This window comes from Solanum tuberosum, unplaced genomic scaffold (assembly GCF_000226075.1).
Source record: "Solanum tuberosum cultivar DM 1-3 516 R44 unplaced genomic scaffold, SolTub_3.0 scf00149, whole genome shotgun sequence".
NCBI classification, from domain to species: domain Eukaryota; kingdom Viridiplantae; phylum Streptophyta; class Magnoliopsida; order Solanales; family Solanaceae; genus Solanum; species Solanum tuberosum.
The window spans coordinates 634,412-650,716 of NW_006239072.1; the positions used below are offsets into that span (position 1 = coordinate 634,412).

Consider the following 16,305-nt stretch of genomic DNA (forward strand, 5'->3'; position numbering starts at 1 on the left):
GTGCGAGTACACAGGGTAAAAGTTCAGAGTTCATAGCCTTCTTTCCACACTTGCATTTAGATGCCCTCTTTGAAAAACCTCTTGTATGATAGTCTTGATACCAGTGTTGCGCCTCTAGCTCTTTCTTGGAATACCCTCAAGTTTTTTTCCTTCCAAATGTGGTATACACATCTAACAGCTATCATTATGAAGATTACTGCATTTGGGCTCTTCCTTTCCTTTGTAGTCATCCAAGCAAGTTCTTGTTGCAAGTCTTTAGAATTACGAATAAGTTCTTTCTAGGTCAACACCAACATAGCAACAAAGTCATTCAAAATAGAAGTGGCTAATACTATCCAAAGTAGTAGCACATAAAGGACATTCCAAAGTTATGTGAATCCCCATCTATCAAGTCTGTCCCTTGTAGCCAATCTTTTCTTTTCTTTTTTGTTTTTTTGAAACTGGTAAGGTTGTATTCTTCAGCATTAAGGGCATGCTGGCCACCACCAAAAAGTGTCAATTACAAACTTCCTATCAAATCTACAATCTGGTCTGTATCTACTATACACAACTGTTTACACCAAAAAAGTAGAGATACTATACAATTCCATTTGACCTTGTGTATGGAATTGGATCTATTGTCGAAACATCTACTGTTCCTTTCCTTCCAAACTGACCACCATATACATGATGGTATTAACCTCCACCATCTCTTCTGGCTCTTGGTACCTCCTCTCCTTACCCAGCTCTTCAACACGTTTGATGTACGTTCTGGCATTGTCCAATTCAGATTTGAGATGCTAAGGAACAAATTCCAGATTTGAGCAGTGTAATTACAGTGCAAGAAGAGGTGGCTGTTAGTTTCACTTGTCAAATTGCATAAAAAACACCTAGGGACCAGCTGTCTACCCTTCTTCTGAAGTACTTCTTGTGTTAAACAAGCTCTCTTTATCACTAGCCAAGTGAAGCATTTCACTTTTGTAGGAATATCCCCCTAACTTGTTTGTGACTAGGCAAAGTTATTGGCAAGGATTCAATTTTTTAGTTAGAAAAGTCTCTCTTTGGTCACATATTTTTTTTTCTGAGAAAGGCAACTTGTCCCTTTGGTTGTATATAGAAAAAGGTGTTTTTTCTTACCTTTTTTTATTGCACATGTATATTGGATATGGTGTTGTATACACCATAGTTGTCAAGTTTCGGTCTTTTGTGGTTGTTAAATATATAACGGGAATAGCTAGGGGCAGATGAAGTACAACGAGTTACGTACTATGAACCTTAGAGGTCAAACTCATCAAGATTAAATCCTGGATCTGCCTGTGGGAATATATTTTCCTAAAGTCACGTCGTAGGCTTGTTACATGCTTGTTATATTGTGATACCTAACTATTGTTAATCGAGGAGGTTGAAAGCATGACTTTCTCCATGTGTTGTAATTAAGTTACTGACTGTAGATATAGGCTATAACTGTTCTTCTCTTCTCTGTCTGGTGTTAACAACGAAGTTGAAATTTTTACTTCAGGGATTATTAGTGTGCTCATTTGGCATGATCTCTATGCATATCCATGCAAGAATTCGTGTTTCCATTGCTTTCTTCTTTTGCAATCCAATCCCTATCCAATGGAATCTTTGATTTTATCACGAGCTGGTCTTTGCAGAGGCCTGGATAGAGAGCAAGATGTATGATGTGTGCCTCGCTTCTTAAATAAAATAAAATTATATCTAATCCTTTTGATTTTTTTGTTTTTTTGTGTGAATGCATTTGTGGATTGAGATACTGTTCAAAGAACAGCGTTAACTTAGTCTTTCTCTTTATGGATGCTTTGACGCTCTAGTAGTGAGGTGCTGTATGAGTAATTGAGTATCTTGTCCCATAGTTGACTTAGAAGTTTGTGTTAATAAACATTTTCTCAATTCTTGAATGTAGTTTGCTTTTGTAGTTTGTAGGTCATTTGGTTGGGGTAAAACATGTCACATCAACAAGAGGATGATGCTGATTACATGGCAAACGAGTATGACATGGAAGCTATGGATGATGATATGGATGACGAGTTCCATGGCCGAGATGTTGGTGGCTCTGATTCAGATGCAGATGACTATGACTACACGGTTTGTGAATTCATCCATAAAAGCTTAATTGCGGCATTTACAGGGGCGTGTTTGATGTATTGATTTAATTTTAATGATTCGTATCTCATTCTATTGAATTGTTTCTTCTTGAGTAGAATAACAAAATGCAAGATACCTCTGCTGCCGAGGCAAGGAGAGGTAGAGACATTCAAGGGATTCCATGGGAAAGGCTTAGCATAACCAGGGAGAAATACAGGCAAACGAGATTAGAGCAGTATAAGAACTATGAAAATATTCCACAATCTGGGGAGGCGTCAGAGAAGGTAAATTAAATGTGTATTTACTTATTTAATTGGTCTGAGTGATGACCTTTGTGTCTAATGGGCTCTATCCATTTGCTATTCAACAGGACTGCCTAGCCACAAAGAAAGAAGTTTCATTCTATGACTTCAGACGTAATTCAAGATCTGTTAAATCAACAATTTTACACTTCCAGGTAATTCTATTAGCCCTCTATACTTTTTGCTTTACTATTTGGTTATTTACATTGTATGGAACTACGGAAGACACTAGGCTAAGAATGTGTTTGAGGCTTATTTAAAGCTGACATTATTTTGGAGTGAATTTATTAGGCTGAAATATCAAACCAGGTTACTTGGATAAACCATATGATCTGCTATTTGTTGATAGAATCGTGCATATTAGTTTAATTTTCTCTAATTCTTTTAGGCAAGCTAACTTAAAAGTTTGTCACAATAATCCCGATGCTTTTTTGTCTGTTTCATGGTATAGCTGAGGAATTTGGTCTGGGCAACCTCCAAGCATGACGTGTACCTTATGTCACATTTTTCCGTCATTCATTGGTCATCCTTGACCTGCAGCAAAAGTGAAGTTCTGAATGTATCAGGGCATGTAGCACCGTGCGAGGTAGGTGTTGTGAACATGGAATCCACTGGTTGTTTTAAAGCTTATTTGGTTATGACCTTTTTCTTTTTAATTTGTGATTGTAGAAGCATCCTGGGAGCCTTTTGGAAGGATTTACACAAACTCAAGTCAGCACTCTTACAGTGAAAGACAACTTGCTAGTTGCTGGGGGATTTCAAGGAGAACTAATTTGCAAGGTATGTGAAACTCTCAATGATTGGTTAGGACTTCCCTATTTTATTTGTTTATTTGTTTGTATCCACAAATGGAGCATGTGCAATTTTGAATTTTCCGCTGGTTGTGTTTGGGTGATGGGGCTGACTTTGCAGTTTCCTCTTCACCTTTAGGAAGTGAAATTAATTCCCAAGTCTCTAATCATTCTTGAAACTATATGCAGTACGTAGACAGGCCTGGAGTTTGCTTCTGTTCCCGGACAACATATGATGATAATGCTATTACTAATGCTGTTGAGATTTATAACACCTCCAGGTATTATGCATATTTGCGTACTCCAGAGACATGCTATTTCTTAGTGAGAATGAAGCTAACTGACTAATCTTTTGTTCCTCAGTGGTGCACTTCATTTTATAGCTTCGAATAATGATTCTGGAGTTAGAGATTTTGATATGGAGAAATTTCAACTGTCCAAGCATTTCCGCTTTCCATGGCCAGTGAATGTAAGTTTCTGCGCCCTCCTGCATGTGTTTATGGGTGCACATCTACCCCAGAATGTGTAGGTGTAGGTGTATACCAAGAAGGTTTTTTCTGATTATGGTGCCACTAGTGCATGCCATTAGTGATGCAGCACCAGTGCTGAAAAATTTGCTAGCTTTTACTGATTTTCAAATAAGAATTAGAATTTATGATTAGTAAAGGTTGTCAAAAAGAATACCTTTCTCTTTCTCATACTTGAATAATTCAATCTAGGGCCTTGTATATAGATATTACTCTAATCTCCCACCTTTTGATTAACAGTCTTATCCTAACATCTGTTGGTGGTAGCAAGTACTTTTGCATAGTATGGTATAACTTGACTTGTTTTCCCATTTTATGCACGCAGCATGCATCACTGAGCCCCGATGGCAAGCTTATTGCAATAGTTGGGGATAATCCTGAAGGTTTATTGGTTGATTCCAGGAACGCAAAGGTACTTGTGCATTTATCTCCTCCCCTGATTTAGATCATCAGAACTGGTCGATGTTTGATGCACCATTGACTAACCAAATTTAATGCTTACAGGTTGTTTCACCATTGAGCGGACATATTGACTACTCATTTGCGTCAGCATGGCATCCTGATGGCCTAACTTTTGCAACTGGCAACCAGGATAAAACCTGCAGAGTATGGGATATACGGAACCTGTCGAAATCAGTTGTTGCTCTGAAGGGTAACCTTGGAGCTATTCGGTCAATCCGCTACACATCTGATGGAAGATTCATGGCAATGGCAGAACCTGCAGATTTCGTTCACGTTTTCGATGTAAAAAACGGCTACGAGCAGGAGCAAGAAATCGATTTCTTTGGTGAGATATCAGGTCTGTCTTTTAGTCCTGATACAGAGTCCCTTTTTGTCGGAGTCTGGGATCGCACATATGGTAGCCTTCTTGAGTTTGGACGGCGGCACAACTACTCATACCTTGATACAATTATCTAAGCACTCTCTTGCATGTACTTGGCTTGAAGTGGCGCTGGCTTAACTTTGTAAAACCAGTAGCATAGTCAGGAGTTAGTAGTGGATTTGGCTGTAAATTTGTCATGTTGTGCAATTTAAGTTTGTCACATAAATTGTTGTGCACCATTTCTAAGTATCAGAGGATGTAGGATGGAGGAATGTATAAAAGAGGGAGAAACTCCAGTGATGTGAACAAGAAAAAATAGTATTCGTTTCCATAAGGCATAGGCCAGAAACTTGATCTTGTTTTGTGGTGGGGTGGGTAGGGTTCTGTTCATCATCACATCATGTATTGAGATCTTAAAATCATCCTGAAAGTTGACTCATTGATTTGCATTTGTCTACGAAGTAATTGATTTAGTCTCCTCGTTAAGTTTGTGCCCTTAAATTGATGGAATTATGAGGATTTACATAGTCGATCCTAACTTGTTCGGGACCGAGGCAAGCGCAGTTGTGGTAAGTTTATGTGCTTACTACTTTCTGGTAATCAACACGAAGTTGATGCATCGGGTAGTTTGTATTATTATGTACTCCCTCTAATCCTGAATAAGTAAATTATTCAGACTTTTTATCTGGTTTAAAATAAGTGATTTTTTTAAGTTTAAAAGAATTATTGGAAGGCTTTTTCATATTTATCCTTCCTTTAGTAAGGTTCTTTTAACTACTTTATATTTTTAAGAGAATAATTTGGGAATAATCAAAAGGATAATCATGGAAAGTAACCTTTTTTTTTTGTCGGAAAATGATTTAACTATTCTCAGCCAAAATAAGTTTTAACTTTTTATGTGTTTTTCGTGCTATGGTATCAAATATCAAATCTTGCTTAACATTTCGAGCTATGTAGAAGTAAAAGGGATCAAAGGGGGAAAGGTATTGTTAACGTCCTCAGGAATCTATGAGAGGCAATTCAAGCTATCACTTATAACCTATACAATATCTCTTGATATTTCCTGCACAAAGGAAGCTCATTCGAAGTTAAACTAGGTCATTTCAAAAGGACCCATAAAATTTGGGGTCAGATAGAGTTGGTTAGTTAAAATTTTAAAAATTAATGGACTAATTTACACACAAAAAAAAGTGAGATAATATTGACTTTCTGTTTCATAAGAGAAAAAGTATCAGTCCTTGAGAAAAACAACTAGTGTCATTCACTAGGTCTTTTCGAAAGAATCCACAATATTTGTTGTCAAATGAAATCGGTCAAATATATTTCGTAAAATTTATGGACTAATACACGCAAAAAGATGAGATAATCTTGAGTTCCTATTTGTGACCTAGAATCTCCAAAGAAGCGACATCGGTCATTGCGAACAATGAGTATCGTTCACTAAGTCATTTCGAATGAACCCAAAAAATTTAGGGCCAATCAGAGTCAATAAGATGTCGTAAAAATGAAAAATCGCCTAATTCATGTAAATTGACATATAAATGCCAAAAAATGCCGTAAATAAGTGAGACTGTACGTACTGCTCCCCCAACTCCATACATGGGGTTCCATAAAAAAATCATATAAAAGTCATATCACCACAATATTCATAGGCTAACACACACGAAAAATTGAGAAAATCTCCTAATTCCCATAAATTAGCATCTAAATGCCCAAAAATACCATAAAAAATGGTGCAACCGTACATACTTCTCACCCAACTCCCTGCGGAGGGTCCCGTAAAGGTTTCACAAAAATATCGTTCAGAAGTCATATTACCAAAATATTCATGGGCTAACACACACGAAAGACTGAAAAAATCACTGAATTCTTTAAATTGACCCTTAAATGCCCAAAATTCACTCTAAAAATTGTGAGATTGTACGTAATACTTCCCCAACTCCCTACAAAGAGTTCCGTAATGGTTTTGCAAAAAGTTCGTCTGAAAGTCGTATCACCAAAATATCTATGGGCACACACACGAAAAATTGAGAAAATCGTCTAGTTCCTGTAAATTGGTTCCTAAATGCCCAAAAATCACTCTAAAAATGGTGAGATTGTATGTACTGCTCCCCGTACTCCCTACGGAGGGTTCCGTCATAGTTTCACAAAAAATTCGTCTGGAAGCCATATCACCAATATATTTATGGTAAAACACACAAAAACTGAGAAAATAGCCCTAATCCGGTAAACTGTCCCCTAAATGCCCAAAGATCACTCTAAAAATGGTGGAGACTTTACAAATTGCTCCTCCAACTCCCTATAGAGGGTTCAGTAATGGTTTCACAAAAAATTTATCCAAAATCCATATCACCAAAATATTCATAGGCTAACACACGTGAAAAATTGATAATATTGCCTAATTCCTGTAAATTGGCCCCTAAATGCCCAAAAATGACTCCAAATATGGTGAGATTGTACGTACTACTCCCTCAACTCCCTACGGAAGGTTCAATAATGATTTCCCAAAAAATTCATCTGGAAGTCATATCACCAAAATATTCATGGACTAACACACACACGAAAAACTAAGAAAATTGCTTAATTTCTTTAAATTGGTACCTAAATGCAAAAAAATCACTCTAAAAATTATGAGACTGTATGTACTGCTCCCAAACTCCTTACGGAAGATTCCATAATGGTTTCACAAAAAAATGTCTAGATACCATATCACAAAATATTCATGGGCTAACACATTAAAACTGAAAAATTGTCTAATTCATATAAATTGACCAAAAAATGCCCAAAACTCACTCTTGAAATGGTTAGACCGTACGTACTGCTCTCTAACTACCTACCGAAGGTTCCGTAATGGTTTCAAAAACAATCATTTAGAGTCATATCACCCAAATAATAATAGGCTAGCACACATGAAAATTAAGAAAAACGCTCAATTCCTGTAAACTAGCCTCTAAATGCCAAAAAATCTGTACATATTGCTCCCCCAACTCCCTACGGAGGATTTCGTAATTGTTTCACTAAATTTTATCTGAAAACCATATCTCCAAAATATTTATGGGCCAACACACACGAAAAACTGAGAAAATCACATGATTCCTATAAATTAGTCCCTAAATGCCCAAAAATAATTCCAAAAATGGTTAGACTTACATACTACTACTTAACTCCTTACGGAGGGCTCCGTAATGGTTTCGCAAAAAATTCGTTCAGAAGCCATCTAACCAAAATATTCATAGGCTAACACACACGAAAAACTGAGGAATCGCCTAATTGTGTAAATTAGCTCCTAATTGCCCAAAAATCACTCTCAAAATAATGAGACTGTACGTACTGCTCTTCAATTACCTACAAAGGGTTTCTTAATGGTTTCACAAAAAAAATCGTCCTAAAGTTATATCACCAAAATATTTATGGGCTAACATATAAGAAAAATTGTGAAATCACCTAATTTCAGTAAATTGGCCCCTAAATCCCAAAAATCACTCTAAAAATGGTGAAATTATGTGTACTACTGCCCTAACTCTCTGTACAGAGGGTTCCTTAATGATTTCACAAAAAAAATCGTCTGCAAGCCTTATCACCAAAATATTCATGGTTAACACACAAAAAACTAAGAAAATCCACTAATTCCTGCAACTTGGCGCATAAATGCCAAGAAATTACTCTAAAAATGGTGATAATGGTTTCGCAACTTGGCGCATAACTTCCTAACTGGTACGTATTGCTCACCCAATTCTTTACGAAGGGTTCCATAATGGTTTCGCAAAAAAGTCATCCGGAAGCCATATCACCAAAATATTCATGGGCTACACACGAAAAATTGAAAATTGGATAATTAACTGAAATTGGATAATTTTCTCAGTTTTTCGTGTGTGATGGCCTATATATTTTGGTGATATGGCTTTTGGTAAATTTTTTTGTAAAACCTTTTGACTTCCTATTTTGTGACCTCTGAATATTTTCTTACAGAAAAAACGACATCGATTGTTGAGAGACAATTAGTACTGTTCACTAGGTCGTTTCGAATTAACCCAAGAACTTAGAGTTCAACAAAATCAATGAGGTATATTAAATAAAATTCATAGATTACTACACACGAAAAATGAGATATTCTGAACTTCTATTTCGGACCCAAACACTCCAAAAAAGAGAGGGTGATGTCAGTCCTACAAAGGCAATAGTATCGTTTACTAGACTGTCACAAATGAACCTACAAAATTTGGAGTAAAACGGAGTCGGACAGTTATATTCTGAAACATTCATGACCTAGTACATATGAAAAGCTGAGGTAATCTTGAATTCTTGTTTCATGACCCAAAAAAAAACCCAGTCATTGAGAAGTATCGTTTACTAGATCGTTACAAATGGACTTTGGTTCATAGTTTTCATCACAAATATAACAGAGCCCCTTGGCTTTCTTGTCACTTCACTCTGCAGGTGTTAGCCTCCTTCTCTTAGGCCTGTCCCCTACTACAGTTTGAGCATGTGTAAATTGGGTGTAGTCTGGGGTTTAGCATAGGAGTATGGCTTGCCAGTGGGAATTTTCATGGTTGCGTTCCATTGTTTCAAGCTATGTTGCTCGGACTCTTTAAAAATGTTGACGGGTGCGTGTCGGATCCTCCAAAAATATACTATTTTTGAAGGATCCGACATGGGTGCGGCAATATTTTTGGAGAGTCCGAGCAACTTAGGTTTCAAGAACATGAACTTCTGTAAACAAGTTAAGTGATATGCATGAGGAAAGGAATAGGATCTATGAATTCGTATAGCATCCCCTATTTCAGGTTTCAGCCTATTCAAAAATGCACTAATGGCATGATTGAGGTCTAAAGTTAACCTATTCGTGGCTCTATCAAATGCCTCCTGAATCTCACTCATGGTGTCATCAAATTTAGTACCAAATCTGTCAGACAGGGCATAGATGTACTCCTCCCAGGAAGGAGAGGGTAGATGACTTTTACTCCGCAAGTAAGCTTGATGCATTGCAGTGCAAGGTCATCGAAATGCAGAGCTGCAATGGTCACCTTCTACTGAGACTGAACCTCATCAAAGGAGAAGAATTGATCCACCATAGATGTAAATTGTGGAGGTGGTTAGGTGATGGTCTTTTGGTACTGGGGATGGTAGAAGTGGTTGACATTAGGTGGGGTGTGGGTCATTTGTGGGAAGGTTTGTGACACAATTGGGATTGAAGAGAGTCTGTAATTGGGGAATTTGACGAGGAAGAGATCTCGTAGTGAACTGTGCTTGCATGGCTGAGGCAAGGCTAAATTGAGTTGGATTTGCCAGAATTAGGTAGGAACTGAATGGGTTCAGCTGATGAGATGGACCTCTCGATGTAGGAGTACTCACCGTGGGTATGTTAAATAGTGGAGGAGGTAGAAACGAAGGTAGAGGAGGAGCTGAGATCATAATACCTGGTATAGCTAGTGGTCTGACGGTGGGTCAATAAATTTCTTATGAGAATCTCATCGGTGGTACTGATCTCTTCCCTTGATCGGGGTCCTTGCCATTCTCAATCGCCCTATTCAGCTCTCAAAAAGACTTCTCATTCACCAACTCCGTCTGATTTTGTAGAGCAGCGAACATTAGCCATGTCAATGGCCATTTTTTGTAGAGCAGCAACATTAGCCATGTCAATGGCCATTCTATCCAATCGTATGAGAACTTCCCTAATTTCAATTGACATAGATGAATTCCCACAGTGCTGGAAAGTGCTCTGATACCACTGATACGAATTACGCTAATACTAGAGAAAAACATTTGAAAAAGATAAAGAGTATTAAGAAGAAGCAAAAACAGAATAATTATTCAATGCCTTCCTCTTCACTGCTTCTGGTCACTAACAGACTAAGGGACAAATCGTGAAAGAGAACTAATATAGGGACTATTATGTATAGACAATAAAATAAAAAGAGGGTCTAATAGTTAACTGGGAACTTGATGAACCCACCATACAGTCCATATCATATCAGACTACAACTATTTGATGGTCAATATCTGCAAATCTCAAAACTTATGAGCCACCAAATCATTTTTTATATTTATCACTGAATTCAATATTGAGTTGACATAAAAGAAAGTAGGTGTTCCATCTATCTATGAACATATAAAACGACCTAATTAACATTGGTCATTGCTCTATGTTGAAAATACAAGAGAAAGGGAAAAAAGGCTCACATCTCAAAATTATGTTGGCACAACTTCAACAGCATCAGATGACATCTGCAACATATACAGTCCAAATACGATAACCAGCAATACCAATTGTATCAAAAAATAGGAACAATACTTGCGGACTCCCTTCCGCAGCTCCAGTGTTTTATTAGTGCTGGCTACATTATCACAGTAATTGTACAAGGTTTCAACCTGCGACTTGTGCATTGCAACCTTTGTTTCTGAATCTTCGAGCTTCTTTACCATCTGTGCTTGTTCGGTAGCTAATATTTTTTGTTCTTCCATGAGAGTAACTTGATCAACTGCTGCAGCTCTCCACTTTTGGATGGTTCTTGATATTACTAAATACTCAAGTTCAGCTTCAATCTTCTGCCTAAAGAGGCCCTCAAGCTCTTTTTCAATGTCCCCACTACTCTGGTGCAAGTCATTTCCTGTTTTCTTTTCTTCCTTCTCTGCGTTACTACTTAAGATGGCTTCCAGTTCAGCAACTCTGGCTTCCTTTAACTTAATCAAGTCTGCTTCATCATTAAGCTTGTTTTGCAATAGTATAACATTCTGCTTTAAGCTGACCACTTCAGACTCCAACGAGTTAAATGAATGTTGCATACCGTTACTGGGTTGTGACTGTTCAGATGTGTCTGGTCCAGGAAAATCTGTGTCACCTGAACTGAAATCTGAAATAATACCAACATCCTGAACAGAATGGTCAATGATATCATCTTCTATTCTAATTTCTTTCCATTTCTGAATTTCTGCAGAGAAAAGCATGTAAGCTAATTAATATCAGATAATAGGTATTAAATGGAGTAACTGATTTCTTCGTTATATTATGGGTTAAAGGGTAGATATAGATTGATGAAGTCAAAGGCACGGAGAAGGTCCAGAAGATACATGTAAACAAAGTGACTGAAGAGCTAAAGAAACAAAAACTAAAAGAGGTCTAAAGAGCTCAAGAACGGCACGAGATAATCATCCCAATCTGCATGCCTTACTTGCAACAAAGGCAGGGCAAGGTTAACGACAAAAACAAAAGCAAAACATTGGTCCTTCTGCTTTACACTGCAGCCATTCATAGAAAAAGAGGCCAATAAGTCTCTCACCAATATAAAATCCCTTGGGTCCATTAGAAAGTCAGAACAATATTTACTAGAACCAGCTTACCATTTGCTATATCGAGAGTTTAGGTCGGATTTAAGTTTAATCTGTTTGCTCCAAGGAGTATAGGATACTCTTATCATATTGCAGAAAGAGATCAGGTGTAGCCTTTCTTTCAATTTATTTAACCCTTCCTCGTTACAGTATTTGATATAGTATTATGAGACTTCTGAGACAATTTTTTCATTTTCCCTCATGATTTTACTTCTCCATCTTCTTGACTGTTCTGCTGCGTTGCAATTGATACAAACCCAAAAACAGCCTAACCCTCCAGATACTCTTTCTATTCTGGAGTTCCTACTTTTATTACCAATCATCACAGGAATATTTGTAGAAACAGAAAACTGTAACAAGAAAATATTCCGAGGCATTTAAAAATCCTTGTATTTTTTATCAGGACCTTTTCTTACCCAAATTACTCCTCAACTTCGGCTGAATAAAACCTGTAGTTTTAAGTCCTAAGTCAACCACTACACCTTCTAACTTCCTATATTCCAAAGAAACATTGCTGGCTATTCATGCCATAAATTGGCCAGAATTATCTCTCCTCCACAACCTTTTTTATCGTCAAAAGAAAAACAAAACATGTTAATTACTGCCAGTGCAAATGCACATCCTGGTGATTAAACTACATATCTTGAGCAAGCCAACAATATCAAAATAATAAATAGTAACACATTTATCCACCTTCAATGTTGCAGTATCAGAATTTACCAATAGCAAATAGATATCAACTTTTCAAAGAGTATAACCAACATTTCATGATAAAAAAAAAAAAAAGCATAACCAACATTTGTTGTACTAGCTACGAACAAAGTTAAAGGATTAGGCAAACTGAAGAACTTAATGGCATTGTTTCAATAACCTTTTCTCTTTTGACATAATCTTGATTCTTGAAGCAATAAATGCATCATAGCGAATACCAATAGAACACACTCAAATCCTTCTATTATGTACATAGCCATTAAGATTACCAATACTACATCAGATTGGATTTCATGACTTGCTGTCATCTCTTCCTGCAGCAATGCCAGTCCTAAATTCTTGGGCATGACAACAAAATGAAGTTCAAATTTTGGGGGAAGGAGGGACGCGTCCGGGTCGGGGGGGTGTGGGGACGTCGCACATAACTATGCAATGACAGCAACCGTTCTTATCCTTCTCTGAATTTGGAATAAACTTCAAACCAAAAAAGAAATCTGCTTCATACAATATGCTGAAGACGTCAAGCAGAAAATAAAAGGCATAATTAAAACCAAAAAAAATACATACTAGAATAAGTTCAAAATCGTATACTTCAATGAAAACTGAAGATCTACCTCTTTCAAGATTTTCCTGAGCTGCTTGAAGGGTGAAGATAGACTCCAGCAGCGGATCATGATCTGTGGACAACCCCTGATACTCACTCCTCTCTTCTTTAACCTCCCAGGTGGATTCAGCGCCTAGATCTTCTTGAGTTTCACACTCCTTACCATTTCTTCTGTCTAGAGCAGTCTGAAGTTCCTCGCTGAATGGTCTTTCTCTGGTGAGAACTTCATCACTGAATTGTCCATCATTATTCACTGAGCTTCCACCTTTCGTACCATTACTTGTTGCATGATTATTACTCTGCGTGGGTAGAAAATTGGAGCTTTGTGAGTCAGATTCCATGCTTGAATGAGAGTTTTCCTTCTCGATTTTGACCCTTTCTCCTCTAGGCTTTTTACTAGTTTCAGCCTGACCCTTTCCCCGATGAGATTGCTGAGCTGAAGTACCCATCTTCCCACTCAGAGTCCTCTGCCCATTCTTAACAGGCACATAACCATGGAAGATAGGTGCTTCGTACCTTGACTTTGGAACACTGGCTGCAGACGAAGACCTACTACTCCGATCCTCACTATTGTCCGAGTCTGTTCCACCAAAAAATATAGGCTGAATCGCCAACCCAGAATTACCAATAAGACCAAAGCCATCAACAAGAACATCAGGGATACTCAATAGTGCATTTACTGAAGAAACAGATCCATCACTATTTCGGATTGTTCCAGCAGACAAATGTACAGGTTTTGCTGAGTTTGCAGCAGAGCTTGACAAACCACGCTTCAACAACTTAGCACTGTCTGTGTTACTGTCCTCATCCTTGTGTGCTTCCCGCCTGATCCTCCTCCATTTCTTCAAGCCAAATCCTTTAGCTGTTGGTGAGGATTTCACTGAGGGAGGTGAACCCACTGGGTCCGCAGTTTCAATACCTTTACCTTTAGACTCATCTAAAATAGGGGCATTGTTATTAATAACACTGGACCCATTGCTTTCAACCTTGTTCCGATCAGGATCGTCCAAATCTTGAAGTGTGGTGGTCATCGCTTCATCGTCTTCCACAAACTAAAGCTCCAAACTTTGACCAATCAAGTTCAATTACAGCATAAAGTCCAGGGCTTTAGCCTTTTAGACAACATAAAGAAGAAGAATAAGTCAGATCAAGATCGAGAATTCACTTACATAACTTGGATAAATTCCAGCTAAAAATCACATATTACCCGATCGTTACACTAACAGCAACAAACTAATTGGATTCAGCTAAACGAATCATCAATATCAACTATACTCAATTTGGAACCAAAAATTAATCCTCTAAATTGATAATGACCTGAATAGACAAATAAAAGTTGGGAAAGCGACAGAACACAACATAAACAGACAGTCCAATATAAGCAGATTTAACTGCACTCATTATTAAATGAAAAAAAAATTGAAAGGAAGAAGAACTCAGATCAAGATCGAGAACAAACAAACAACCATTATTTCAGCTCATGGAAACTGAAAATCTATCAAAATTCACCATAAATTGAATTATATAGCTTGAGTAAAAATTCCAGCTAAAAACACCCATATTTACCAAAATTAAATCTCTTACAGTAACAACAACAAACTAGTTGGATTCAGCTAATGAATCGATTATGCTCAATTTGGAACCAAAAATGAATTCGTAAATTTGTGAAGCTATATAGAAAGAATACGAAATCGTTCATACCTTTTCCTCCATGATCGATGGATTTGCAGAGAGATAAGATGTAATTGAAGAATATGGAAACCCTAGATTTGGTGTGGATTCAGAAATTTATAGCCACAAAATTGCTACAACTGATAATTTGGGGAAGACGACTTGAAGAAGAGTGGGGTAGATCGGGTCGGGTTGGGAGTACGTAATTAATTTTTTTTCCAATAATTTAATTATTAATTATTATATGAACTATAGGAAGAAGTTGACAACATTAATAATTTTTTTTTTTAATTTACTACTGACATGACATAAGATTAAAAATTTGGGGGATAGTTTATGTTTGTGACGGGATTTGATAATTTATGGCGTGCGTCTAATTCACCACATCAGAAGTTACGCTTTTATCACTAGCTATTAATGACACAAGATTTGAAATTTCAATGAATAATAAACTCGCTTATTTATCATTTTCCACTTAAATTTATAACTTGGTGTTTAAAATTCATAATGTGTATAACTCATAGTCACAATACATGCTCTAATTAAGTACAACATCACAAATTACACTTTTACCACTAGGAAAGGTCAATATAAATAGTGCACGGTTTAAAATCTCGATAGATGATAAACTTATCCTTTTATTCTTTTTCACTTGAATACCAAACGTTTTATTTGTTGCAATGTTCGACAACTCATAGCGTAAAATCAGACCCACACATCACAAGTAACGCTTTTACCGGTAAACCAAAGTGCAAAGCACCAATGTGATCGTTTCATAAACAACATTGTTTGGTACAAATGTGACAATTTCTATAACATGCTCATTTTCAATTATTGTTTTCATTTGCTATTACATAACAGTAGCCAAAATTTAAAACGTTAGTTTAACTTATTATATCAATCAACGATACAAAAATAAAATAAAATAAAAAGATATCACATCAAAAGTTCAAAATTTGAATTCCTGAAACTCTATCAGTTTTGTAAAAATTTAACAAAACCAATTTGATTTAATTGGTTAAAAATATATTCTTTGTACTTATTTTTAATAATAAATTCTTTAACACATTAAAAAATCGAGCTAAAGTTGTTAGTCCACATGAAATATTTCTTGTAGTATAATGATCAATGAAGTGAGTTGAAAATCACAAGTCTCAAATATAAATTCTATAATTTCTTTTCATTTGTTCAAAGCTTAAGTAATAAAAGTATCACGTATATGTATTTATGGGAGGTAAAAATGTAGCAGGTATACTGCTAAAATTAAACGAGATACGTGTAAGCTAACTCAGACATGACGATTATAATAAAAGGATATGGATAGAACGTGGGAGAGCCAAGAAGATAAGAGACCAAAGTGGGGCAAACTAGTGTGCTGATGATGTGGAAACCCACATGACGCACTGTTTTGGGGGGGGGGGGGGGGGGGAAAAAGAGGAAGGCTATTAACAACAAACAACCCTAT

General features: G+C 36.8%; 2 protein-coding genes across 3 annotated transcripts in view; one reads left to right on the forward strand and one right to left on the reverse strand.

Annotated features, from left to right (window-relative positions):
* LOC102581983 (uncharacterized WD repeat-containing protein C2A9.03-like) overlaps positions 1 to 4,981 on the forward strand; it is a 6,517-nt gene extending 1,536 nt beyond the window's left edge. Inside the window, exons 2-10 of one of the 2 annotated variants that reach the window (XM_015310987.1) lie at positions 1,904 to 2,085; positions 2,202 to 2,369; positions 2,456 to 2,542; positions 2,839 to 2,973; positions 3,057 to 3,167; positions 3,368 to 3,459; positions 3,542 to 3,647; positions 4,031 to 4,117; positions 4,210 to 4,981. In XM_015310987.1, the coding sequence (XP_015166473.1) occupies positions 1,945 to 2,085; positions 2,202 to 2,369; positions 2,456 to 2,542; positions 2,839 to 2,973; positions 3,057 to 3,167; positions 3,368 to 3,459; positions 3,542 to 3,647; positions 4,031 to 4,117; positions 4,210 to 4,623 (1,341 nt within the window). In that variant the 5' untranslated portion in view covers positions 1,904 to 1,944 and the 3' untranslated portion in view covers positions 4,624 to 4,981. The remainder of the gene's footprint in view (positions 1 to 1,903; positions 2,086 to 2,201; positions 2,370 to 2,455; positions 2,543 to 2,838; positions 2,974 to 3,056; positions 3,168 to 3,367; positions 3,460 to 3,541; positions 3,648 to 4,030; positions 4,118 to 4,209) is intronic. The other variant, XM_006352504.2, reaches the window with a different exon arrangement.
* Positions 4,982 to 10,529: 5,548 nt separating this feature from the next.
* LOC102582313 (WPP domain-interacting protein 2-like) lies at positions 10,530 to 15,043 on the reverse strand. Its single transcript, XM_006352505.2, has 3 exons — positions 14,871 to 15,043; positions 13,180 to 14,281; positions 10,530 to 11,457 (listed from the first exon to the last, which is right to left on the reverse strand). The coding sequence occupies exons 2-3, from the start codon at positions 14,198 to 14,200 to the stop codon at positions 10,718 to 10,720; spliced, it is 1,761 nt and encodes a 586-aa protein (XP_006352567.1). The 5' UTR covers positions 14,201 to 14,281; positions 14,871 to 15,043; the 3' UTR covers positions 10,530 to 10,717.
* Positions 15,044 to 16,305: the final 1,262 nt, after the last annotated feature.